Here is a 27,047-nt window from a genome sequence, read left to right as displayed (position 1 = left end):
AGAAGGCAAGTGAGAGAAGCTTCCAAGGCAAGGAGAAACTCTTTTGTCACTAAGGTACAAAATCAAAGAGATGGTTCCCACTATTTTTTATCCTCATAACCAAAAGAATTTTATTTCAAAAAACACTCAGATCATCAACAGGGGTGGTGAGTTCCCCCACCAAGGTTTGATTCCCCTATTTTAGGCTAATGGGTCATCATGGCCATGCAAGCAGGTCAAACGTGGTGATGGACAAAATTCCTAATGAAGTGCAATTGGCTTTCCACTTCAGTGTTGATCGCAAGATACTCATACTCAAAGGATATTCGGAAAAAGCAAAACAAAAGAACACTTGGATCAGGAAACTAATCTTCACTAGAATTCAACACACTTATCAACATACCTGCTTGGATGGTTTCACCAAAGAGAAAACACTTAGGTACCAAAATATGCAATTTCTTTTTCTTTTCAATATAAAATGCATTCGACCTAAATACCATAATAGGTACCAAAATATGCAATTTCTTTTTCTCTTCCATATAAAATGTATTTGACCTCAATACCATAAAGGAGTTGAACAAGGAAAATGAGATGTTCAAGGTTTTGCAAGTTTTCTAAAACATATGCCCACGACTATTATTACAAGTATAGCTGTATGTTTTTTTCTATATTTTCATTGCATAAAAAGTGGAAGCTTCAAAATTGTTAAATCTCCAGCAACATAAAGTGCAAGCAATAAACATTAAAGACCACTAATCCAACTGAAATAGATCAAACGAAACCCAATAATTTCAAGCATTCTGATTGAACTTTGTTTAACAATTCCTTTTACAGCAATACGATCTAAAAAGGATGTTTGGTTCAAAAATTCTGTCCCTGTTTAAATTTGTTCATTACAGCCTACGAAATATGCATACCACATCTAGTATCCAATTCATTAGCCGCAATTTTATATCAATTCAACAGAGAAAAATCAAACAGAAAACTAATAATTACAAGCAAAACGACTGGAGTTTTTTAAACAATTCCTTCTACAGTAAGACAATCTAAGAAGGATGTTTGATTCAAATTTTGTCCCTGTTAAAATTTGTTAATTACAGCCTACAAAATATGCATACTAACTCTGGTATCAAATTCATTAGCAGAATTTCCATATCAATTCAACAAAGCAGAATCAAACATTTGGTGGTGGCCAGATCTTGGTTAAATATGCTTCCACACGCTTGCTTTGATTGATGTAGCCCTCCAAGCCAGCAGCTAAAAGCTCTTCAGCTGCAGGACGTATGGCTGATGCAAAGGTGGCTTGATCCCATTTTACTAGCTGCATTTTGGAATAAACATCAGCAGTTGCTACACGATATATATATATATATATATATATATATAAAGACTGCAAAGTCCAAAAATGAAGTATCTTGGAATGTCATCCACCTTATTACAGAATTTTATTCATCAATTAAAAAGATTAGAAAAATATATTGATTATCACTCACCTCTTCAGCAGTAAAGTGGTATGCCTGTGCTGTATTCGGAGATAGTCGCCTTATAAAGGAATATTTGTCATCTGGAAGTGTCTTCGAATCTTTAAGTGACTCTAATATTTTCAGTGGTACAATGATGTAGTCAATCCTACAAAGAATAATTTTGCATTAAGATGGATCATTGACAATTAAAAGTAAGGCCTAATCATCACATAATATAAAACACAAGCCTCTAAACAACACACAATAAAGAATGAAAATGCTTGGTATTTGGAGTCGAAGCCAATTTGAATGTTTCCATCCTGGGTGGAACGCTTGCATTCTCAAATCTGAATTCCCCCACAAAACACTGGCTAGAAAAGGTCTGTTCTTTTGGGAGGATTTGTAGAACCGTGATCACCAACAAATGGCAAACTTGGTGCAATCTTAACCATGCTCAAAAGGTAAATTGTTCAGACAAAGTTGTGTTAGAGGGCATCCACCTTATGATTCCAGAGAAGCTGTCTCTTTAAAATGCAGCTTCATGGGTCAGGAACATTTTCGAGGGGCTGGTGATGGTATGGGAAACCTACATGTGTTTGTGTGTGTGTGTGTGTGTGGAAGGGGGCCAAAGCACCTGGATCTGGTACAGGACACCTCTGACATTGTCCCACACCTGAACAAAAAGTGGGGATTGAGGAATCCGGAGGCCCACAATGGTTGTGAAAGTGCCAATGCATTTGGAAATCTCATTGGCATACTTCTTTCAAACACAAATTATGGGGATGGCTTCTACTTCATCAAGGATTGGCTGTCAAGACCAGACTTCATAAAGCCTGTGTTACAAATACTACATGCGCATTGTGCTGTAAGGATGAAACAGTTGAGCATATTTTTTGGAGATGTCCATTTGCCAAGATTTTTTGGGCATGGGTTCCGGCTGAACTCACTTCCTTTCTGTCATCCCACTTTCATGGAAAGGTGCTCTTCTAGGGGACACATGGATGATTCAGGATATCAGGCACACAGTGTGACAGCTCAACTGACCACAATTAGCTTTCGGTGAAAGAACTACCTTAAAGGAGGAATCAACCCTACTTAGCCTAGGGGAATCGAGGGTTTTAAAGCAGGAATTGGCTTTGCTTATCAAAGGTTAAGTTTAGTGTTTTCTGTCAAATATTGAGTCCCTTCCTCTTGGGGTACAGGTCCATATGCTTGCATTTTTGTCCTTTTTAAGGTAGCAACTTCCAGGTTCACTTGCTGTTTGTATGTTATAACTCTTTTTAGTCCATGATGTAGTTATTTGTTCTATGAAGAAATATATTACACATTTCCGCAAAAAATTATTATAACAAAAAAAAACTTCTAAGAACCTTACACAAGGAACATCATTGTTAAGTGCAGAAGAAAAATAGTTAAACAATAAAGCCTATAAGTCATCATAAATCTAGTAGGCAAAGCCTCACCCAAGAAGGCTGAAGAGATCTTGCTTGTTCCGAATTGCAGCTGCCATAAGTTTGGACTTGTGACCATGCTTATGGATGTAATTGAAGGCCTTAGTTGCCTGCAGAAAACAGTGAGCTGCTACACCAGTTATATCATAAAGATGAGAACACAAGGTTTGCAAGAGAATATAACATATTTTTCAGCTACAAGAAGCTTAAGTTCACTCTATTATTCAAGATAGTGGTTAGTGTGAAATAATCAAAATTATGTGAAAACAACCCATGTTACCCCTCATATAGCACAAGGATTTTGATCCAGGATAAAGAGCTCAAGCAGGCACAGAGTATGATGTTTTTCCAGCCATAATTTTTGCTATTTGGAGGCCTTTGCATCATGTTTCAGTTTTTTCATTCAGTTGCCATCTTCATCACACATCAGACAGATACAGGTTGATATGATGGATCATTTGGCTTGATGAGTAACATACCACTTGTGTACATGTTGTTAGACACTTCCCTTGTGACAATTTATCTGTTGATCACTATGTGGTGCTGTGGTGTTCCAGTGAGAGTTATTCACTTGGTTATTTGTTCATCTCATGATTGGTTCCTAAAGCACATGGATGATGTGACATGCTTTGTTTCTAGACCCATGGTGGAGTGAATTGACTAGAGGAGACTTCTTGGTTACAAATGTGGATTATGTATCTTAATCTATGGTTCATAAGGTGGAATGCTACTCTTCACACACAGTTCTAGGAGATCTAGCCTTCCAGACTCCAGTGGCTATTTCGATTGATTTATCATGTGATCTTTACCTTGATGGATGAGCATCCATGTTCCTATGAAGACTTCTAGTGCTGGGATGACCTCTTGATGATGTTTGACCCTTGCATGGTGGAGCTCTCCCTTGCTCATGGCTTCTTGGAACATTTATTTAGGAATGACTTGGTTCATATTTGTCTAGAGCACACTTGTTCTCTTGCCGATGGTTTGATCTGAATTGATGGTTTCAGTAAAAGGTTTCATGTGATGGCACATGGTTTTGATTAATTTATGATTACCTTGGGAAAACATGTCACCATTCAAACACACAATCCTAGGCCACTCCACTTTTGGGCTCATATTTTGTTGAGAATTGACGGTTTTACACGTGCTTCCACCTTGTAGCATGTGAGGAATCTTCTTGGAGATAATGTCATAGGCCATTTGCATTACTGTGGGCATCTTTTGGTCCCACTAGGGTGTTGACTCATCATATTAGTGGAGTGCTCCCCTTTTTATATTGTTTTGGCACACATATTGAGGGAAGGGCGGTTGTATTAACCTATTCTTCTATCATATCCTAGCCATTTGGACATTTTATGGCAATATATCCCTAGCTTGGTGGACTGCTTGTGGAGTGCTCCCCTATATGGAGTAATTTGGCACATTTTTGGAGGTTATCTTGGAGGACACACTCTTGGAGGTTAATCCATGTGGCATTGTAAAGAGTTATACATGGTCAAAATACCCAATTCAAGGAGCACTTGCTACGTATGTACTTTGAATACCACAAAAATGTGAATATTTTATGAATCTATCAACGACCACAAAAATAGAATCTTTATAAGGAGAGGCCTTCATTTATATTGCTCGAGGGCTGTCTATGAAGCCAACATAACCTGCCTTTTAGCCGACTTGAAGCCGACATGAACATTCATTTATAGATATATATTTATGCTGAAAAATACATTGCTTCCTTTTTGAATTCGTTTGGAGTCAGTTGTTAGCCTTTTGATCTTGATCTTGAAGGATGGAAAAAGTCGAAGTCGGGATTAATTCGGCAAGGGTCCAAAAGTTGAAAAACTCGTCAAAGTTGGGAGTTTTTTTAAAAAGTCGGCAAAAAGTCGGAAAAATTAAAAAAACACAAAATTATTATTATTATTATTATTATTATTTTTAACATCTAGAGTATCCACAACATCAAATAAATGCATTTTCACATAAACATGTAAAGAAAGCTAATATATAATATGTATATGAAGTCTAGTGCTACATCACATATCAAAATAGTGAATCAACTCCTGAATTTTGAAACCTGTCTAAGTCTCAACTCTCAAGAGTCAAAATATCAACAAAAAATATAATAAATGTATATTATGAGTCATCTAAAGTCATCAAGTAATCAGTCACTGAGATCCTCTTCCCCTTTTAATTTTTGTTTTCGCTAATTGTATTAAGAAATAAGTCATGCATTTATTCAGTAGATTGTAATCTGCTTGGGTAATAAGGTGTCAAGTGGTAGGTCCAATGAAAATTAACCGTGAGTATCACAGTAGATGTGAAAATTAATGCTTGGTGACTCCAAGCTGCTTATTTTCTGAGAAAACAGTAGATGTCAGATTACTAACCTAGCCTTGGCATCTATTATTCAAAAACTCTTGGAGGTAAAATCCACTTCTGATACATAACCTTTCCCCACATTTACAAGGAGTTCACCACTAAAGAAGATTCCCTTTCAAAACATGCTCTTATTGCAGGAAGGATCTTTGCTGTCACAAGATTTCACAGGTACCTTGTTCCTGTCTGAAAAATGGGTTCTTTTTTGAGGCACTGGTTTTGTTTTTTTTGGACAGGTTGTTGCTATTTGATCTTCATGACCTCCTCTTTGTTGTTTCTTCTGGAAGCATTCAACAACTGTAACAATGTTTTTGATGGTGTGGGGTTCTTTCTACGGAAGACTGTTGTATGCCTGTCCTTTTGGTACTTTTGTAATCTTTTGAAGGGGCAGTGACTGTTAGAGTCTGGATCATTGAAAGCTTGTAGGTTTAGCCAATGTATACTTTGCTTTCTAACTAGAAATATGATGTATAAAGATTTGTTTTTCCTTGGAAAACAAAAACATATCTTAACCTCAAAACTAACAGCTAACAAATGAGACTGCTATGCTCGCAAGAAGTATGACAAACAATACAATGCAATAACTTGAAAACGCATGGATGGAAGCTTCAATGTACAGTTTTTTCACCTTTGCGGCCTCTTTATCCATGGCCTAGGAAGGGAGGCAGACTTTTTGGGTCGACTCCCGATTAAATCAAGAGTATAAGGAAAAAATCGCGATTCTTTCCTTTGTGAAAAAGTCTCCAAAACGTCGGGGGATTAAATCGTTTAGTTCAAAAAATCGGGATTTTTTGCAGACTTTTTCCACATTGATGCTCTTGACACATGATTCTGCCCTTGATCTTGGAGTCATACATTGTACATTTTCAAGTGTAAACATCTACATCAATGACACAAACCTATCACCTAGCCTAGAGATCATAATGAGAGCTACTAAAACAAATACATTTTTGAGCATGAAACCCATGACTCAAATTCACAAAATATTTTGCTAGATACAATTTACATCATTTACATTTGAATGTGTCATTATGAAGACTGAACCTAGTTACACTTTTTTCAACACAAGTCCCTTCACTTCCTTGGGCCAACTTGAATTTCCTAGGCCGACTTGATGCTCCAAATATAATTTTTATTTTTATTTTCTTAGGCCGACTTCAAGACCTCTTTAGCCATTTGGGAATACCTCTCGATGCTACAAAAAATCAACAATCCCTCTTAGCAAAGGAGGTATTTTCCATGGCTGCAACAGATTTCTCCTTAGCGGAAATTTCTCCTCCACAAGAAAAATTCATGAGCTTGCTATGTTGATGTAGTATCTTTTCACATGCACATCTATAGATCACTCCATCTTGGAGTAGGCAATGTGACTCCTCACATGCACATCTATAGATCACTCCATCCTGGAGTAGGCAATGTGAATATCCTGGGCCATTTACCCCTGGCCAAATCAGCATGGCCCCTCAGGTAAATGTATCAATCTCCTCTAGTCAAATCAGCATGACCCAACCAAAGTCCTTCATGGCTTCTCAAGAGAGGATTTGCCCCTAGACCATTCATCCTTGGCCAAATCAGCATGGCCCAGCCAAAGTCCTTCATGGCTTCTCAGGTGAATTACATCAATCTCCTCTAGTCAAATTAGAATGACCCAACCAAATGAACGTGGCTTCTCAGGAGATGGTTTATTGAAGTTTCGCAGCTCAGGGAGAAATTCCCTCCATCGCGAACCCTTCCTCATCCAAAGAAGACCCTAATAGCCCTTGGAAAAATTTAATTTGGTAAAGGAAAAATATTATTTTTAATATGAAACTCACATGTGCACAAAAGTTCAAGTCGACATGAGCAAGAAAAAGCCACCTCATCAACCTCATATAAATACACATCACGTCACATCATTTGGAGACATCACATCCATCACATCATCTTCTCTCTCTTGATTTGATTGGTTCGTAAAGGTTTGAAATAGGAGGTATGAGCTCACACGTGTGAAGGGAAAGAAGCCTTTTCAGATTGATGTGTTGACTTTCTATTGGGACAATGTTGACTAGCCTTTCACTATCTTTGACTTGGGTTCGTTTGAATTGGAATTATCTCTGTTTTGGAAGGCCGAATTGATTGGACAAGAGGCCAAACTTTTCTAGGCTATTTGACCAAGGCTGACCACAGACTTTGACCACAGTTGACCATAGATTTGTTGAGGTTTGACTGCAGGTTCTATCTCTCCTTTGACTAAGTTTTTGGAGGCTACTTTGACAGGGTTTGACTAAGGCAAGAAGGCCGATTTTTTTTATTGTTTGACCGAGCCTTTTGAAGGTTGATTTGAGCATTGACCATCACTGTTTAGGGCACAACTGACTATTGTTGACTTTGACCAGAATTTGCAGAATTCAAGTTTGACTAGATTTGACTTTTGGGCTCATCTTTGATTGGATATTGGAAGGTTAAATTTGTCTAGTCAAGGATTTGACCTTTGCCTCTTTGTTGATGTACTTGGACATTGTATCTCTTGGTTGAACATTTGATGACAATCTAATAGAAGAAAAAATTGGAAAGGGTTTTCCCCCTTGTGGGGTTTTTCCCTAGTCTTTGACCAAATCTTGTGTCTCTATTGTTCTTGGTTGTCTTCTATTGTGCATTAAAATTATTGTTTATCTAAAATTGCTTATTGTTGTTGGAATATTGAATTCATTGGATAAAGTGATTTTTAACTAAAGAAGAATTGTAATAAGTGATTGTGTTGAGCATAGAACACTGGAAATTAACATTGTATCAAAGGTGAGTTGAAGAAAAGCCCAAGGAGACAAGAAACAAGCAATCCCTTTTTGAAAGGATTTGAAGAAAGCTTATTTGACTTGTTCAAGATGTCTACCTCATACTTCAAGGAGGGAGATAAGCTAAATGACTCATCAAATTTTGCTACTTGGAAAATCAGGTGACCTTGGATGAGAATGATGTCTTCGAATATGTGGAAGGAAAGGTGCTTGAGCCTCCGGAGAATGCTTCTGCTGCTATCAAGGTCAAGTACAAGAAAGGTGAGATCAAAGCAAAAGAAAATCATTATTGATTCTTTAAGAGATCATTTGCTTACTTATATTTCTAAGTTGAAGAAGTCTAAGGAAATCTATGATAAGTTGGTTGGGATGTATGAGGTCAACAATTTGAACCATATTCTCTCCTTGAAAAATCAACTCAAGGACATCAAAATGAACAAGGGAGAGACTGTGCAATCATACTTCATGAGGATATCCCAACTCAAGGATCAACTACTGACTGTCAGAGAACCTATGTCTGATAGAGAGTTGGTTCTCGTTGCACTTGGAGGCCTTCCTCCAATTTGGGAGACATTTATTACTACTATAAGCAACAATGACAAGTTCTCGACATTTGATGAGCTCGTTGGCAAGTGCACTCAAGAAGAGACCAGGATGATATCTAGAGGAAGGATTCAAAAGCATGAAGAAGGAGAACCCTCTGCATTTGCTGCACAGGACAAGAAGAGGAAAGGAAGAGGAAGACCATCTAATTCAAGAAGGTTAACACCAACATCCAGGGACTCTCAAAGAAGATTTAGAAAGGACAAAGTTGAATGTTTTAAATTCCATAAGTATGGTCACTTTGCCAAAGACTATCTGGAAAATGAAAATTTCTTAGGTCCTACAACAACAATCATGGCTTCAAAAACAGTAGGTTCAATAATAGAAGAAGAAGAGATGCTCCTGATGATCGTGAAGTAGGCCACCGTCCTCAAAAGAGATCCAAGAACTCAAGGTATGGAAATAATGCAGCTGCTACTCAATCTAAATATTTTCTTATTTTTGCTCTTTCTAGTTCCTCTCCTTCGGATTTGCTTGATAGCTGGTTGGTAGATAGTGGGGTCTCAAAACATTTCACTGGGTATCATGAAGTCCTCCCAAACCTGATTGAGAGGGAGACTAATTTGAAGATCATTCTTGGGGACAATTCTACTTATCCTGTGAAGGGCTTTGGTTCTGCTTCATTTCATTTGGACTATGGTGAAATAGTACACCTACGTGATGTTATGTACATATCGGGATTGAAGAATAACCTTGTATTTATATCTGCCTTAGAAGATAAAGGGATGAGAGTTGCCTTCATAAGAGGGAAGGTTCTTACTTGGCCTATGAAATCTCGCATGAGGGATGCATTCACTTTGGGATCAAGAATTGAAGGAATCTACAAAGTCAATGAGAGACCAATCCGAGCATTGGTACATGATAGCAATCATCAAAGTGAGCTATGACACTGAAGGTTAGCTCATCTTCACTATGAAGCTCTTCCTAAAGTAAGAAGGATGGTTTCCAGAATGCCTGAGGTTCAAGCAAATCATTATGGGGTCTGTCTGGGATGTGCAAGTGGAAAGAAATCAAAGCGACCATTCCCTTCTAGCAGGAGCAGGACCAGTGATATTTTACAACTCATACATTCTGATCTATGTGGAACCATGCCAATGAAATCTCTTAGTGGCTACCTATACTATATAATCTTTGTGGATGACTTCTCGTGAAATTCATGGATATTCTTCTTGAAGCATAAGGACGAGGCATTTGATATGTTCAAGGACTTCCATGTACTAATAGAAAATCAAACGGGGAAAAGAATCAAAGTCTTCAAGTCTAATAGGGGGAGAATTCATTTTAAATGAGTTCATTGACTTTTGCAAGAGAGTGGGAATCAAGAAGGAGACTATCATACCTTACAACCCTCAACAAAATGAAGTGGCTGAAAAAAAGAACAGGATCATCATGGAAGTTGCCCGAGCCATGTCACACGATCATAAGTTATCGAAATTTCTATGGGGAGAAGCTGCTAACATTGTGGTCTATGTTCAAAACAGGACCCCTCATCAAGCCTTGGGTGACAAGACCCCCGAAGAAGTCTTCACAAATGTGAAGCCTGATGTTGGACACTTGAGGATCTTTGGTTGCCCCGTATACTTTCATGTGCTGAAGGACAAGAGGAACAAGCTGGAAGCTTCAAGGAAGAAAGGTATGTTTGTTGGATATTGAAAAAATAAAGTTTTTAGAATATATGTGCCTACTCAAAGGAATATCGAGTTTAGTAGGGATGTAACATTCGATGAAGATGTTGCCCTTGGAAAAGCAGGGGACATTCCTCCTCCTCCTCCCAATGTTGAGAAAAAGGAGGATGACATGGACCTATTACCGCTCAAACTAGCAGGGGTTGTAAAAGGGGATCCTTGAAGGGTTACTACTATGCTAAGGGCAACAATGGAGCGATAGCCACTGTCACCTCGGCTAAGGCTCCCTACTCTTTACGGATTTTCACTGATGGGAGGAGACCCGTTATTACAAGGATCATGAAATGGATGGACCAATGATAGGACGACGGGTAATCCTTGAAGCCTATTCACATGAGAGGCTCAAATATGTGGCTTGCTTGTCTTGGAAGACAAGATGGAAGGCTCTCAAGGAAGGGCTTGGGGAATATTTCCAGGGTTAGGTTTTGAGTATGTGTCTTATAAAGGAGATCTCTAAGCCCTAGAATTCTTGTGGAAACTTGGGTTCCAGGTGATGTTTGAAGAATTAACCTTGATAGTGCATGGGACCACACGGGACCAAGTGAACCCGAGGTTCGATCAAAGGGATTGGATTTAGCAACCAATGATATGCTTGACCTAATTAGGAAGGGGAAAGGGATCAAGGAATCGATTTTCAATGAAAGGCAATGCAAGCATCCCAGTGAGGTTTCTAGCCTAAGGGAAACCAAGGCCATGAATTGATCTTCGAGCTAGGGCTTGTGATATCTCAAGATCCCAAGTTCGAATCTCATGAAATTTGGAGGGCTGCTTGAGGACACACTAACGCAATTGTGGACCAAAAATCGAAGTATTTGGATGGCTAAATCGTGAGATAATTAATGTCCTAGGTGACTTAGAGGACTAGACTTAGAGAACAAGAAAGGGGAGAAGGAAAATAGGTTTAGGGTGATCACTTTTGGGTGGACTAGTGCCTAATCCTTTGGGGAGTTTAGAGTCAGGTACAATTATGACTATGGACCTTTGAATTTTCTAGGTCAAGTAGGCCTCAAAGACAACTTTGATTGGCACTAGGGCAACAACAAAAGTAGCTTCAAAGACTTTATACTCCGTTTTGCAAGGTAAATGGCTTGTCGAGATGAATTTTAGTAATGAAACATCCATAGGAACATTCATTAATTATACATGATCCATACATGAAGCATTCACTATCCAGAAACAAAATTTCCACAACTTCGCATAAGAGATGCAGCGAATAAACCCTAGTATAGTGAAATCCCAGCAACAATGTATGTGACAAAATTAGAAAGAAAGAATAGCATTAAAATGTACTTACATGTATAAGAATATATCCAACCATCCAAAAACTTGCCATCAAGAAGCTCCAAGACATATGAAAATTATCCAAACATCAAAATTCATTCCATGCTCCAAAAATTTGTCCTCCAAGAAGGATAGTGAAAATCTCTAAAGAGATACTAGTTCCAAATCCAAGTGATGATGCTAAAATGAATTCACATCACTTGTATTTATACACTTCTAATGAGTTTGATTTATCTAATTAGGCATAAATTAGCCCCTAAAATAAAATAAAGTGCAAAACAACTAATTTTTGGTGACAAACCCACCAAACTAGCTCATAAACAAAAGAATAAGCCTTTCAAGACGTCGAATAATGAATGTGCATGTCGTTGGGCCTCGGAGGAGGCCTAATGTAGTCCATATGTGCCATAATGTGTAGTTGAACTCCCAAAAGGAGTGGACAAGGGGTTGGCTGCTTGTAATAACCTGTGGACCTGTGGTGGTCCAAATGACATGTGGGGGCACACAAGTGTCCTCATGGGTCTCCAAACAAATCGAAGATGCATGTAGATCGCCTGCAAGGGCTAGGATGATGGTGTAGGTGATGCCACATCATCGTGCAAGTCTTGGATCATCTGCCAAGTGTATGGTGCAACTTTGGGGCCAGCTGGGCATGATGGATCAGGTGCATCTTCCTCGTCCAATAAGTGAACCACGAGCAATCTTTGGAGGTTGTCGGGATCCATGGAGTGTTGTCTGCTGCTGTGGAGGCACATGGCTCTCTATACACACCCTACATGTGCCAATGTAGCCCTCTGGGGTCAGGACCCCGTATAGAGAGACCAAATGCAAATGGAAACCACCTGCAATCCTGCATAAGATCCAATGCGTCCTCGTGCCTTCCAGCACACCAAGTCATTAAAGAAATCAAGTAAAATAGTTTATAAACCATGGATAACAAGTGAGCACTTCATAATGGCATGCCCTTCCATAGTGGGCTTTGGCATGTGTTAATGTCTTCCAGCTCCAAATAGGGTTAACCAGGCATCTTATTAGGTGGTTTCTACCTCTAAAGGGGGTGGTATGTCTGTGGTACATCCTTCAAATGGTGGTGGCATGTGGCATAATGATGGAATGGAGTAGGGAATGAAAGGGGGCAACCTGGATCACATGCCATGGTACAAGGGTAGCTAATAAAAGGGAAGCCCACACTTGGGTAAATAATGTGTAGGAGGGAGCAATCGTGGTGCATGAGTTACCCTAGCCTTGATTTTTTGTTAATTTTAGGTATGTTCTATGCTTAGAGCAATTTATTTCAATTTTCACAGTTAGCTCAATATCTTTTCCAGATTAGCAATCACATCAACATTAAAGTAAACTGTAGATAGAACATAAACATAAATCACAGAGGACGAGCCAAGATAAGAGGACACAAGATGTGGCACTAGCCAGGGACAAACCCCAATGTGGGGAAACCCTTGATCAATTCTTCTTATATGTTCTTCAATAGTTCAGCAGAGAGAGAGAGATAGTACGTTTACAACAGAAGTCAACACTTTGACTTATCTAGATAAGAGCATAGATCATCTCTAAGAAGATGATACATGAGATCAGTTGAAGACATGCTGCTTCAACTGATTCTCCAAGGTGACTCCTTCACCTATCGTTGTGCTGCATTTCGTCATCATGTTGCACCTCACCACGCTGCACCATGTTGCACCCATCATCACTATGCTGCATCTCATCACGCTTCATTAATCATGATTGTACCCATCACTGTACTGCATTATGTGCCATTGCTACACCATGTTGTCGTACTAACCTATGCTCTGGCTACACCTTGCTTGCTTGTTGTACCTAGCATGCTTATTGTCCCTAGCATGCTTGTTGTCCTTAGCATGCTTGCTGCCGCATGCTAGTTGTCCCTTGCATGCTAGCTATAACATTGCATGCTTGGTGTATTTGTTGCTAAGTACCATACAACTGTCCGAATGTTATGCTTGGTGTATTCGCTGCTAAGTACCATACAACTGTCACAATGTTAGTTAGTTGTCCCTTGCATGTTGCTCTCCTTCGGAGATAGATGCTCCGACAATTCCCAGCAGTTCCAGTTGTTCCTGGCAGTTCCAGCAATTCCCGGTAGCTCCGGCAGTTCCCAACAGTTCTCGCAGTTCCGGTTGTTTTCGATAGTCCCCAACAGTTCTGGCAGTTCCGACTGATCCTGGTAGTTCTGGCAGTTCCCAACAGTTCTGACAATTCCTGACAATTCCGGCAGTTCTCAGCAGTCCCGGCAGTTTCCCACAGTTCGGGTAGTTCCCAATAGTTCCGCGTAGTTCCCGACAGTTCCTGGCAGTTCCGGCTTCTACCCTCTGGGTTAGGGCAGCGTTATCACTTAGGATCTCTCCTCCTCCTAAAACCCAAAGACAAGTAGAAAGGAAGAGATCCCAAGTGTGTTGAAAATGACTTGAAGGCCACCTCTATTTATACTAAAACATTGAGCACAAGTGGGGTTTATTTGGTTGCTGGCCGACCTTGATGAATTGTCCCATAACACAAATAAATTCATATCTCCATGAATACTTATCGGAATCGGATGATCTTTAGATCAATCCTACACCTCTCGATGAGAGGGATCCAAGAAAAATATCAGCTTCCATTAATAAGATGACCCACATGGAGTTTGGCCCTAGTTGCCAATTTTAACATTTTCCACCCTTCTTCATATGACTTTTGCCTTTTTATGATTTTCTTTGGTTAACTGCTCAGTTCTTTAGGTAATGAGAGCATGATGCGTAAAGTATAGCAGTGGATATCCACTTATAAGGTGGGGTAGTTCATCGCCCACCAAGGGTTGGGGCAATCATGGATTCTTGAATGATAAAGGAGACTCATCAAGGGCCATGTAGGAACCAAGGTGATAGCCATGGAATGGGTTAGAGCTCATGTCATGGATTTTTCCCACATGCTAATGCGTTTGTCCCGACCATATTTTGCATTTTGTGGTACAATTTCCTATTGAATGTGGCCAATTATGGTTGTTTCCTTTTTATTTTAGCTGCATCAACCTTCAGGCATCATTCCAGGCCCAACCCAAGATGTGGGGCAAGGCAAGGGGGTGGCTAATGTGAAAATTCCAAAACCCGGAATCCTACTGCAACAACTGATAATATTTCTTCTATTTGTTAAATTAATTAAACAAATTATTTGTAGTTTCCTACGGCAAATATCGAAACATATACACTGCAGCCTTCACAAAACAAATACCGCGGAAGAAAATAAATGTTGGAAAATTAGAGAAATTCTAGCACACACATAAAGATATTGACAGTTATTTTTGGACAATTGTTCCTGGACAAACCCAATGCGGGAAAACCAATGCAGCAGATGAGGGTTTCTTTATTAATTCTTCAGCACTAATTGAAGTACAAGAATTCGGACAACAAGACAAAGGAAAATACTGAGAGAAATTAAGAAACAAATTTCTCACTCTCCACAATGACTCCCTGACCCCAAGATGGACCCTCTGCCCATATGCAGGTGTTTCTGCGTCCCCCTCTACGCAGTGACTACGCAGTTCTCTAGTGGATTGTGTCTCTCCCTCTCTCCTCACGTTGTCTCCCCGTGAATTCATCCTGCACTTCCCAGACTACTACTGATGCCCTCTCTCTCTCCCTCCAACTCACCCACTGGCTCTATCTCCTCTGTTGAACTTCATCCACTGAGAAAATCAATCTGCCTGGGCAACTGAGTAACTACCTTGGTGTCTCAAGTGTGTTCTCTAACCCCCATCGAATTTCTTCTTATAATCTCTCGTTGAGACATCAACGGCCAAGATTAAAACATAATCGATGGGTAAGATTAACTAGAACTCGATCCATGTCTTCTTCTAGAAGATTCTCACCATGACTTAATTAATACCCTTTAATTAATCATATTTCCTAAGTTTACACTTAGGAAACACTAAAAAATGATTAGTTATTTTAATTAAGTAGTCTCTAGGTAGAATTTCCATAAACGATTTCTGGGTTTTGGAGAATACATGTATTCTAGCCTCTCCACCGAATTTCATGGTTAGAACACATCTGATGCTACAAAAACTAACACTCCCTCTTAGCGAGGAATGTGTTCTAGCACTGCAACCCACTGAAGCAACAACCTGTCTCTGTGCCACCTCTTGTCATGTTGTTGATGTCTGCCTACTGTTGCCCACCAACTACTGCGCAACTTTGATATGAGCTACATCTGTGTTGTTGTTGAGCCAATGTCAACTACTGCATCTACACTGCAACTCCCTCTCATCTACTGCTACTACAACTGAGAATCCATCTATTTATGCTATTAAAACGGGATTTCCACCATACCCATTTGTTCCCTAAACTGGATGAACTTAGCTCTCCCTAGAGCTTTCGTGAGTATGTCTACTACCTGATCTCCTGTGGGAACATACTGCAGTTGGACTGCCCAACGCTGAACATAGTCTCTAATGAAATGACATATGATATCAATGTGCTTCGACCTATCATGAAATATTGGATTCTCAGAGAGTTTTATGCAACTCTGATTATCATAGTAAACACTGGTCGCTCCCATCCTCTTCCTGAACAAACTCACGAGCAGCTTCCTAAGCCATATAGCTTCACACATAGCTATGTTGGCTACAATATATTCAGCTTTTGCTGAGCTCAGTGCTACTAACTTTTGCTTCCTGTTGCACCAAGAGACCATCCCTGATCCAAAACCCAAAGGTACTTTTCCTATCCACTGAACTACCTGCCCAATCTGCATCTGTGAGTCCACATAATCTGAGATCATCTCATTGAGTGTATTTCAACCCATATCCGACTGTTCCACGCACATATCTAAGAATGTGCCTAGCTATTGTCTAATGTACCCTGTTCGGTTCTACCATGAATTGACTAAGGGTATTGATAGCGAAACAAATGTTTCGCCTAGTGTTCACCAGATACATGAGCGACCCAACGAGTTGTTTGTACAAGGTGGGGCTTCCTTGTCCCCTGATGCATCTATCTTCTTCCAATTGGTGATCATGGGCGTCGTCATGGGCCAGCAATCCTATATTCTGAACCTCTTCAAAATATTTGTAACATACCTCCCTTGCCCAAGGAAAATCTCCCCATTCTTCTGCCATACTTCCAATCCTAGAAAATAGTGCATTAACCCCATATCCTTCATATCGAATTCTGCGTCAAGGTTCCTTTTGCAATCCTTTATAAGCCTTGATGATCCTGTCAGAAACAGGTCATCTACAAACAAAACCAAAATGAGAGGCTCATCTCCACCTTCAAATAGTAGAGATTGGGGTCTGCATCACTCTTGATGAATCCCGCCTTGGGTACCTGTTTGAGCCCAGATAGAGCTTTCTTCTACCTGCATACACAAGTGTGCTTCTCAAGAGTTTCGAAGCCTTCGAGCTTCCCTATATACACCTCTTCTTCTATCACCCCATTCAAAAATGTTGTCTTGACGTCCATCTGGTGAATCTCCCATCCTAACTGCGTTGCTAGGGATATAACAGATCTGATAGAAGTATATCTGGCAACTGGGGCAAAGGTCTCCTCATAGTCTATCCCTTCCTTTTGTGCATACCCCTTTGCCATGAATCTAGCCTTATACTTCTCTACACTACCATTTGCAGCGTACTTGATCTTGTAGATCCATTTGGAACCTACAATTGATTTGCCTTCTGATTTAGGCATTACCTCCTAAACATCATTTGTCATGACAGAATTGTATTCTTCTACCATGGCATCCACCCACACCTAATGTTGTGTTGCTTCTTGAAAGTTGGAGGGTTCTGTAACCTGAGCTACTAAAGCTTGATATTTGTCAGGTTGCCTGTGTTGTCTCTTGTCTGTCCTAGGAGCTCTGACAAACCCCTCTGCGTCCCTCAAGGTTTGACGCACTTCCCTACTGGCTCTACCATTGATGGTGGGAGGTTCAATCAGCTCCTCAACCTGTTCTTGCTACTCTATCTGTTGAGAACTACCTAGATCTCCTACCCCTGAGGAGACACTGTTACTGGTCACCGTACTCGATCCCTGTGACTGTCCTCCTACTTGTCCTACTTGCTGTCCCTGCTGCTTGACTAACTGAACTTTTGTTGACTGATCACCTATAGGCATTTCTCGAGACCTTTTGAAAGCTTTGTCTTCCATAAACTTTACATCTCGCCTCACTCCAATCTTCCTGCAACGAGGAATATAGATCCTATATGCCTTTGAGGTCTCGCTATACCCTACGAGGAATCCCTTTTCTGCAGTTTGATCCAATTTACTGCACTTTTCATCTGGTATGTGACAGTGAGCCTGATCCGGGTCCGGGTGTGACAAAGGACCCTTCCAAGACCTTTTACTTCCATGATGTGTTAAATTGCATTTTTAAAAGAACATAAATGAATACATCTGCATGCTATAAAGAAGAGGAACATGACAATCATCAGCGCATGAAATAACAAGATGTTGATAACGGAGTTCGTCCAGGAGGGACTACGTCTCCGAGCCCCAGTGTCAAGATGGTGTAGGCCGCTGCATTAAGTGTTGTCAATAGTGATGATGTACATAAGCGGTGATGTCGCTATCATACAAGGAAAATGCCCTCACGCAGGAGTGGCGCCAAGAGATGTTCCACTACAGGAACTCTTAGTCAAAAGGACTCCTATCAGTATGACATAAACTCATGTATGATGATCATGAGCATCCTGCCAACATGGCATAAAAGGAATCTCAATGCAAACATACATGGCAACACATGAGTATCCTAGCAACATACAACAAAGGGATCTCAAACACAACATGATGAATCATGACAACAAGTACCTCCCACAAATGATTCCGCATCACATCAAGCACGAATCACAGAAACAAGTAAGAAAACAAGATCCCACATCAAACATCAAACAGGGATCTATACAGCACAATGCATAGCAAAAAGAAGTACATGAACACACTACATATACCTCACATCCCGGGGCCATCTGAAGAAAAGGATGTCAAACTACTGAAGTTGGTCGTACCATCAATCTCGCGGCGTCGAATCTCATGGAATGGTTGCTCGCATGTTGAATGCTAACACCTGCACTCCACTTAGAAAAGTGACCGAAAAATGAAATGAGCAAATGGAAGATCTGAACACACCATTAGATTTGTGGCGTGGAATAGTGCAAAATAGACTGTCAAATTTCTGAATTCTGAGAAAGTGGAAATCTGGGGTTGAATGAATCTTTTAGATTCCCCCTAGATTCCTCAAAGATTCCCTCCTCCAGGTCCTCTGCAAATCTGCTGCTAAAATCAGAAAACTGACTGCGCCATCGGGTTCGTGTCGCTAAGAGGTGTAAGATCGACATAAACTTTGTCCAATTTGGACACTTGCAAAAATTTCACCCTCCTGAGAATTTTGCTCAATCATGGTTCCACCTACAATAAATTAATTAAAAAATTATAGTCTCGATTTCTGTGCCCGCTCCTGGTTCCTCCATGCCTATGGGTGCACTGAAAAATGAGGTTTATATAAATTTCAGGGCGAAGACTTCCAAAGAAACCGTTGACACATTGGTAAGTTTAGGAATTCGTTGAGGAGGGGTTGGGGGTCAAATTCTGCCCCTCCCGAATTAACCCACGCATAATCTTTTTTGGTTAAGTCTGGGGTGGCAGGTCCACTGTTTTGGGTGGCCCGCCCCCATTTCGCACTACACACTTGTTTAAACATTGAATGGCACACGGTTTGTTGGTATATGATTTAGGGGGTGCATTAAATGGGTGGTACATGGTTTGGTTGCCACCACATGCGGCCCCACCTTAATACTTGTGCACGTGTTGTTTGGTTGGGGGGGTGTGGGCCGGGTCCACCAGAGGTGGCCCGGCCACCCCATATAACAATATGGATTAATGTATAAGGGTAACGGGATTGGTTGGAGGGCTCGGCGGGGTAATGGCCACCGAGCCACATAAAATTTAACTTTTGTTGTTAAGTGGTTGAGGGAGGGCTGGCGGGGGTCATGGCCCGTCGGCCTATAATTAAAATTTTGTTTTGTAATGTGATGTGGTTTGGGGTGGCAGGGGTGGTGGCCTGCCACCTCACATATCTATTTTTTTTTTGTTATTTAAAAACAAGTAGTCTTTTTTGAAAATTCAAAAAATGACTGAAGGAGACAAATTAATCAGGCCACAAATTCACCCGGAATCTGGCCCAGGTTGGCCGAAATTCGGTGGCCGGATTTTGTCCAAAATGCTGCCTCCTTAAGTCTGCCCAGTCACCCAAGTCAACCTGAACTTTGACTGCTCCTAATTTTCGCATACGAACTCGGTTTGACAAACCGTTCACACCATCGCGATCAGGATGACGAGATCTACGCTCTGGTCCTGGTTCGAAACCATTCCGATCACTTTGATTTTTGAGCTCCCATAAGCCCTCTTTGTCCTGTGTGTGTCTCTGGAGCCACCTGGATCAAAGCCACACTCCCGAATATCCTCAAATGACTTACTTCAGGGTTCTTTCCTGTGAAGACCCCCTTTGGCGTTTTCTTCCCCAATGCTCTATGAGGCGTTCTATTTTGAATGTACACCGTCATGTTGCATGCTTCTGCCCATAAAAATCTAGGTAAATCCTGGTCATACATCATAGCCTTTGCAGCCCCAACTATTGTTCTGTTCTTTCGCTCTGCTACTCCATTCTGCTAAGGATTATATGGAGTTGTCCATTCTCTTTTGATGCCTTCCTTTGCGCAGAAGTCTGTGAAGTCTTTATCTGTGTATTCTCCACCATTATCTGAACGTATCACCTTGATCTTTTTCCCTGTCGTGTTCTCTACGAGAGCCTTGAACTCTCTAAACCAATCAAAGACCTCATCTTTGGTCTTTAAGAAATAGATCTAGGTTTTCTTGGAATGATCATCAATAAAGGTGAAGAAATATTCGCCATCGCTAAGAGCTCTAGTGGACATAGGACCACAAATATATGAGTGTATCAATCCCAAAACGCCATTTGCTCTACTATCACTTTTAGGAAATACTGCCTTTGCGTACTTCCTAAGTACGCATCCTCTACACACATCATCATGCTCTGTGCTGAGAACTGGAACTCCTGTTACAATTTATGTGAGCATCCTAAGTGCTCCATGGTGTAAATGCCCCATCCTCCTGTTTCATAGTTCGTTCAGCTCCTTCCCACTGCTATTCTCACTGCCTATCAGTGCCATTGGAGAATCGAGCTGCATCCTGTATAACCTGTTGCTCCGAGCTCCAATCTGTCTCACCCTCTTCCAACTAGAGTGTTTGACATACACTTTCTTCCCCACGAAGTGTACATCGTACCTCTTGTCCTGCAATTGGGACACTGAAATTAGGTTCATACCCAATCCTGACGCATGCAATACATTAGTAGCGTTGGTGCTGGTTCATGTTTCTGTCTGAAATTCTATGGTGCCTCTCCCTACCAAAGTACATTTAGTTTTGTTACCTATAGTGATCTAGAAGTCGATCTGCTCCTCCTGATAGCTAGAGAAATATTCTCTAACTCTTGTCATATGAGCTGAAGCTCCACTATCAATATACCAAACACTAGATGATGTTGAACCTGACAAGCACGCGAACTCATCCTCCAACCTGGAAGATAATTCTGAGGCTTCCTGACTGTTGATTTTGTCCATGATTTTCTGTGTTATTTCTCCTTTTCTTCCTGACGTTATTTTGTACGAGCAAACTGCTACAAAATAACTACATCCTAGCTGAAGATCTGCTCTGCAAGGAAAATATTGTTGCTCCCTCTACCTCTGGTAATCTTTGATCTGGAAAATTTATTCTCTATCAACTCTCTCAGAGAAATAATTTTTTCCTTAAAAAAAGACCATGACCAAAGGAACTGCGCTGCTTCTAAGGGCTTTGAACTGTAGCCTGCACAAAGCTTCGAAATTCCTCTTCCCTTCTACCACTGAGCTCTTCGGCTTCCAAGTTGTGCTCTGACACCATGTGAAAATCCCGAAACCCGAAATCCTATTGCAGCAACTGATAATATTTCTTCTATTTGTTATATTAATTAAACAAATTATTTGCAGTTTCCTACGGCAAATATCGAAACATATACACAGCGACCTTCACAAAACAAATATTGTGGAAGAAAATAAATGCTAGAAAATTAGAGAAATTCTAGCACACACATAAATATATTGACAGTTATTTTTGGACAATTGTCCCCGGAAAAACCCAATACAGGAAAACCGGTGCAACAGAGGAGGATTTCTTTATTAATTCATCAACAGTAATTCAAGTACAAGAATTCAGACAACAAAACAGAGGAAAATATTGAGAGAAATTTAGAAGCAAATTTCTCACACTCCACAGTGACTCCTTACCTCGAGATGGACCCTCTACCCATACACAGGTGTTTCTACATCACCCTCTGCGCAGTGCTCTAGTGGATTACGTCTCTCCCTCTCTCCTCATGTTGTCTCTTCCTGAATTCGTCTTGCACTTCCCATACTATTGCCGATGCACTCTCTCTCTCCCCTGCAACTCACCCACTGGCTCTATCTCCTCTGCTGAACTTCAGCCATTGAGAAAATCGATCTGCCTGGGCAACTGAATAACTGTCTTGGTGTCTCAAGTGTGTTCTCCAACCCCCATCTAATTTCTTCTTATAATCTCTCGTTGAGACATCAATGACCAACATTAAAACATAATCAATGGCTAAGATTAAATAGAACTCAATCCATGTCTTCTTCTAGAAGATTCTCACCATGACTTAATTAATACCCTTTAATTAATCATATTTCCTAAGTTTAGACTTAGGAAACATTAAAAAATAATTAATTATTTTAATTAAGTCGTCTCTAGGTGGAATTTCTAGAAACGATTTCTAGGTTTTGGAGAATACATGTATTCTAGCCTCTCCACTAAATTTCGTGGCTAGAACACATCCGATGCTACAAAAGCTAACAATTGGGCCTATGTGACCCAGTGGAGGGAAATGGACCCAGTTGGGAGGAGAAATGATTGGGGGTGTAATGAGTGGAAGGGGAATAATATATGTGAATCAGAGAGCAGGACCACGCAACCAAAATTAGGGTTTCTCATGTAGTACCATCCCTAAAACTAATGGGTGAGTAAAAGAGATCCCATGGGACTAGGGTGCAAGGTTAACATACCAAAAGAGACCTAGGGGACAAGAGCACAAACCTAGACCACTCTTTCTGCTGAATCCCCCCATTAATCCACGCCCAAAGTTTTCATGATAAATAAACTAGAATACTCAATTACCAAATAACAATGCATACCCTTAGGTTTTGGAAATCGACCTTCAAACATACGATCATCATAGATGGGTGAGGGACAACATGGCTGGCTCTAGTGGCGAAGAAATGGCACATCGAGCTAGTTGGTGGCTGCAAGGGGTTGCTCGCTGCCAGCTAAGGACCATCATGGAGAAAAAATTTCTCCTAGGGATATCACCCACAAAATGGTGGATAACATCTAGCTCCAACTAGGACATGATCTCTCAGAAAAGTGCGCAAAGCTACTCGAACGAGAGGTCATGAAAACACCAGTAATCTCTTGGTTACCGTAGACCTATTACCTGCACATATCAAAGACTAAACCCATGGCACAGCAAGTTTTCATGGTGTCTTATGATCACCCATGCTTAGTGTTAGGCCGTAAAATCATCAGAAAATAAAAATATGCAAATTTTAATCTAAATGCAGCGAATCTACCATGAGAAATATCATGTCATTAGTTCTAATGTGAAAATCAGCATGCAATGCATCCTACCCTAACATGCATATGGTACAAAGCTAATACTAAGTGTAATCATAAAGCTAGTGCAACCAACATATCATCAAATTAATATAAATATGTCGACCTATATGATTCCTCATGTAGCAAATGCCAAAGCGAATGTGAACAAAATCGCATGGATGATAAGGCGGGTGGGGGGTAGGAAAATAGAATGCCTACACATAGATGATCACGTGAGAAGAGGAAAGAAAAGGATGTAATCTAGTCCATGAGATCCTCTCTTCTAGCCAAAATATAGAGATGTCAATGATTAGGCTCATAAACTTTTGATAGATGGCAACCTCGAGCATATTATTTCCATTATGGTCCTTATCATTTATGTCATATTTTATGGCCTCTATAGGATTATGATTAGTAGGCAAGGGAGACCGATGAGATAGAAAAACACAAGTAGGTTGCCCATGGTGATCATACCGAAAAGGGGGGATTATAAATTGGTCGTGATCTTGAGGGTGTGTCAAATGAGAGAAAGTATAGTCAATCACTGATTCTTCCTTGACACCATACTCAGAAGGGGGAAAGGGCTTCTGGTTACTCGGGATGAATGTTACCAAACTCAGAATCGGCATTAAATCGGCAAGGCAAAAGAGCAGAGAGTTTTAATCAGATCAGGAAAAAAAGGAGAAAAAATCGGTGAATACAATAAACAAAGATATACACATTGAATTTAATTAAAAAAAAAAAACATTTTTCGTTGATATTCAATAAAGCCATGTCCAAACAATCCATAATATCAATAGATGTCCAAATATCATGAATGAATAAGTATCTCATATATGTTATGAGTCCAAACCTGATCCAAAGTACTGAGTCCTAACTCCTAACTAGTGACCACATAGAACCAGAAGCATCTGCTTCTAAAGTTTATAAAATATTGCATATTAATCAGTAAAAAAGCAGTAACTGAAATCTCTTGATTGTTGTTGAAAGGATACGATAATGGTTTGTTACTAAAATCTCTGACAGAGCACACGCTGAAGCACACTACACACTATGCCTCTATTACGCAGAGTAAACTGAAACTGAAACCATGCCTCTATTACCTTCCTGGCATATGAGTTGCCAGGTCTGAGCAGTGAGAAGTAAGTTACAGACCAACGTTTAATTTTTAACCTAACTAAACCACATGGCGAACAATGCAACAACCCTGAAAGTTAAAACTCGTGCTCATCGAGTAGAGGGCTGAAAATCACCTCAGTTGCCTAGATCGCAACTAATTGATGAGTCGAAAGTCAAACTTGGTCAACGTGAGTTTGACTCGCCTAGAGTTTAATCAGATCGTTTGAGGGAAGAGCAGAGTTTGACTCGTGATTAATCGTGAATGATCAGAGATTCATGTTTCACTGCTCATGATCATTTGAAAAGGGGCGAGGGAATCACTTATGGAAGACTTGAAGTGATGAACAAAAGGATAAGGCAATTCGACGGGTTTTTCCTCCTCAAAATCATCCTTTTCATGTAAAGGAAAATAATGACCCTTCTTCTCAAGGGTATCGATGGATATGTCATCATAAATAATGCCTGAGAAAAAGGGGATACCACTCTCAACCTCATCTTCCTTGTCGGTATCATAAATGGGAGCACAATCAAATTGAGCACCAACAATTTCCCATTTATCCTTCCAATGTTGAAGTAATCTTCAATGTCATCTTCCAAGGCGCTAATGGGGTCACCTTCTTCAAGGTTCTCAAAAGGAGATTCATCGAGAGTAATATCCTTGAGAAAGGTAAAGTTAGTCTCAACTTCACTTTCCATGGACTCATCCTTTCCAACACGTGTTCTCAAAATCATTCTTTTCATCTTTGTGGACCCAAGGAGGACTCATCTTCCCATTCGTCACTTAGATTCGCAAGGTCTTGATGATGCTCGATGAAGCCTTCCTCTTGAATACTCAATGCGGGGCATACTTGAAAATACCTAAGAAAGCCATCAATGAACTCCTCAATAGATGAGATTCTCCTAGGTTCGTGATCTTACAACCATAAGTTATGACCATAGAGAGAACTAAAGAATAACAACATAAGGACATCGCGGTGGACCACTTTCTCCTTTGAAGTATGTGCATTAAATCTTTCCACATGGTCAATTGCGGATCACGGGTCACCATCAAACATGGGTACCCCACATACCATCATTCTTATAACCTGATTTGAGTGTCCAGAGACGATAGCGATGTCCAAAACGGGAAAATCATCAAAGAAAGACACCCTACTTCGGGTATATATGTATATTTTGTAGGAGTCGCTAGAGTGATTTTAAAGATACCTAGAAAATCGCTTGCTTCACCCTACAAGTATCGACCTTAAAGTTCAATGAAGAACTAGGGCTTTGTTCTTTCAATGGAGTCGCCAATAATGATATGTCAATGTGCCGTATTGGGAACAAAACACACGTTTTGTGTCCCCGACAACGACGCCAAGAATGTTACCACTCAAACTACTAGGGGTCCTATATTTTGTAGGAGTCGCCAGAGTGATTTTAAAGATAGCTAGAAAATTGTTTGCTTCACCCTACAAGCATCGACCTTAAATTTCAATGAAGAACTAGGGCTTCGTTCTTTCAATCGAGTCGCCAATAATGATACGTCAATGTGTCGGTATTGGGAACAAAACACACGTTTTGTGTCCCCGATAACGGTGCTGCCAAAAATGTTACCACTCAAACTACCAGGGGTCCTAAAAGGGGATCCTTGAAGGGTTACTACTAGGTTAAGGGAAACAATGGAGCAATAGCCCACTGTCACCTCGACTAAGGCTCCCTACTCTTTACGAATTTTCACCGATGGGATGAGACTCATTATTACAAGGATCACGGAATGGATGGACCAATGATAGGGCGAGGGGAGATCCTGGAAGCCTATTCACAAGAGAGGCTCAGATATGCGGCTTGCTTGTCTTGGAAGACAAGATGGAAGGCTCTTGAGGAAGGCCTTGGGGAAAATTTCTAGGGTTAGGTTTTGAGCATGTCTTATAAAGGAGATCTCTAAGCCCTATAATTCTTGTGGAAACTTGGGTTCCAGGTGATGTTTGAAGAATTAACCTTGATAGAGCATGGGACCACATGGGACCAAGTGAACCCGAGGTTCGGTCAAGGGGGTAGGATTTAGCAACCAATGATATGCTTGACCTAATTAGAGGGGAAAGGGATCAAGGAATGAATTTTCAATGAAAGGAAATGCAAGGATCCCAGTGAGGTTTCTAGCTTAAAGGAAACCAAGGGCAAGAATTGGTCTTCGAGCTAGGGCTTGCGATATCTCAAGATCCCACCGTCGGAATCTCATGAAATTTGGAGGGCTTCTTGAGGACACACCAACGCAGTTGTGGACCAAAAATCAAAGTATTTGGATGGCTAGATCATGAGATAATTGATGCCCTAGGTGACCTAGAGGACTAGACCTAGAGAAGAAGGGGAGAAGGAAAATAGGTTTAAGGTGATCACCTTTGGGTGCACCAGTGCCTAATCCTTTGGGGAGATTAGAGTCAGGTATAATCATGACTATGGACCTTTGAATTTTCTAGGTCAAGGAGGCCTCAAAGACAACTTCGCTTGGCACTAGGGCAGCAACAAAAGCAGCTTCAAAGACTTTATACTTCGTTTTGCAAGGTAAATAGCTTATCAAGATGAATTTCAATAATGAAACATCCCTAGGAACATT

The 27,047-nt window shown here is 40.5% G+C and overlaps 1 protein-coding gene across 1 annotated transcript in view; it reads right to left on the bottom strand.

The window, feature by feature from the left end:
* Positions 1-756: 756 nt before the first annotated feature.
* LOC149224134 (Aldolase superfamily protein) overlaps positions 757-27,047 on the bottom strand; it is a 182,946-nt gene continuing 156,655 nt past the window's right edge. The window contains exons 11-13 of the mRNA XM_089386011.1: positions 2,906-3,003; positions 1,473-1,608; positions 757-1,300 (exon numbers count right to left, since the gene is read on the bottom strand). Of these exons, the coding sequence (XP_089242137.1) occupies positions 1,154-1,300; positions 1,473-1,608; positions 2,906-3,003 (381 nt within the window). The 3' untranslated portion in view covers positions 757-1,153. The remainder of the gene's footprint in view (positions 1,301-1,472; positions 1,609-2,905; positions 3,004-27,047) is intronic.

Source organism: Pinus tabuliformis, chromosome Q, assembly GCF_031772625.1.
Source record: "Pinus tabuliformis cultivar Carrire ecotype Pingquan chromosome Q, CPIR1, whole genome shotgun sequence".
Lineage (NCBI taxonomy): Eukaryota > Viridiplantae > Streptophyta > Pinopsida > Pinales > Pinaceae > Pinus > Pinus tabuliformis.
Note: the sequence above shows the minus strand (reverse complement) of the source record. Positions and strands in the feature narration are given on the sequence as shown.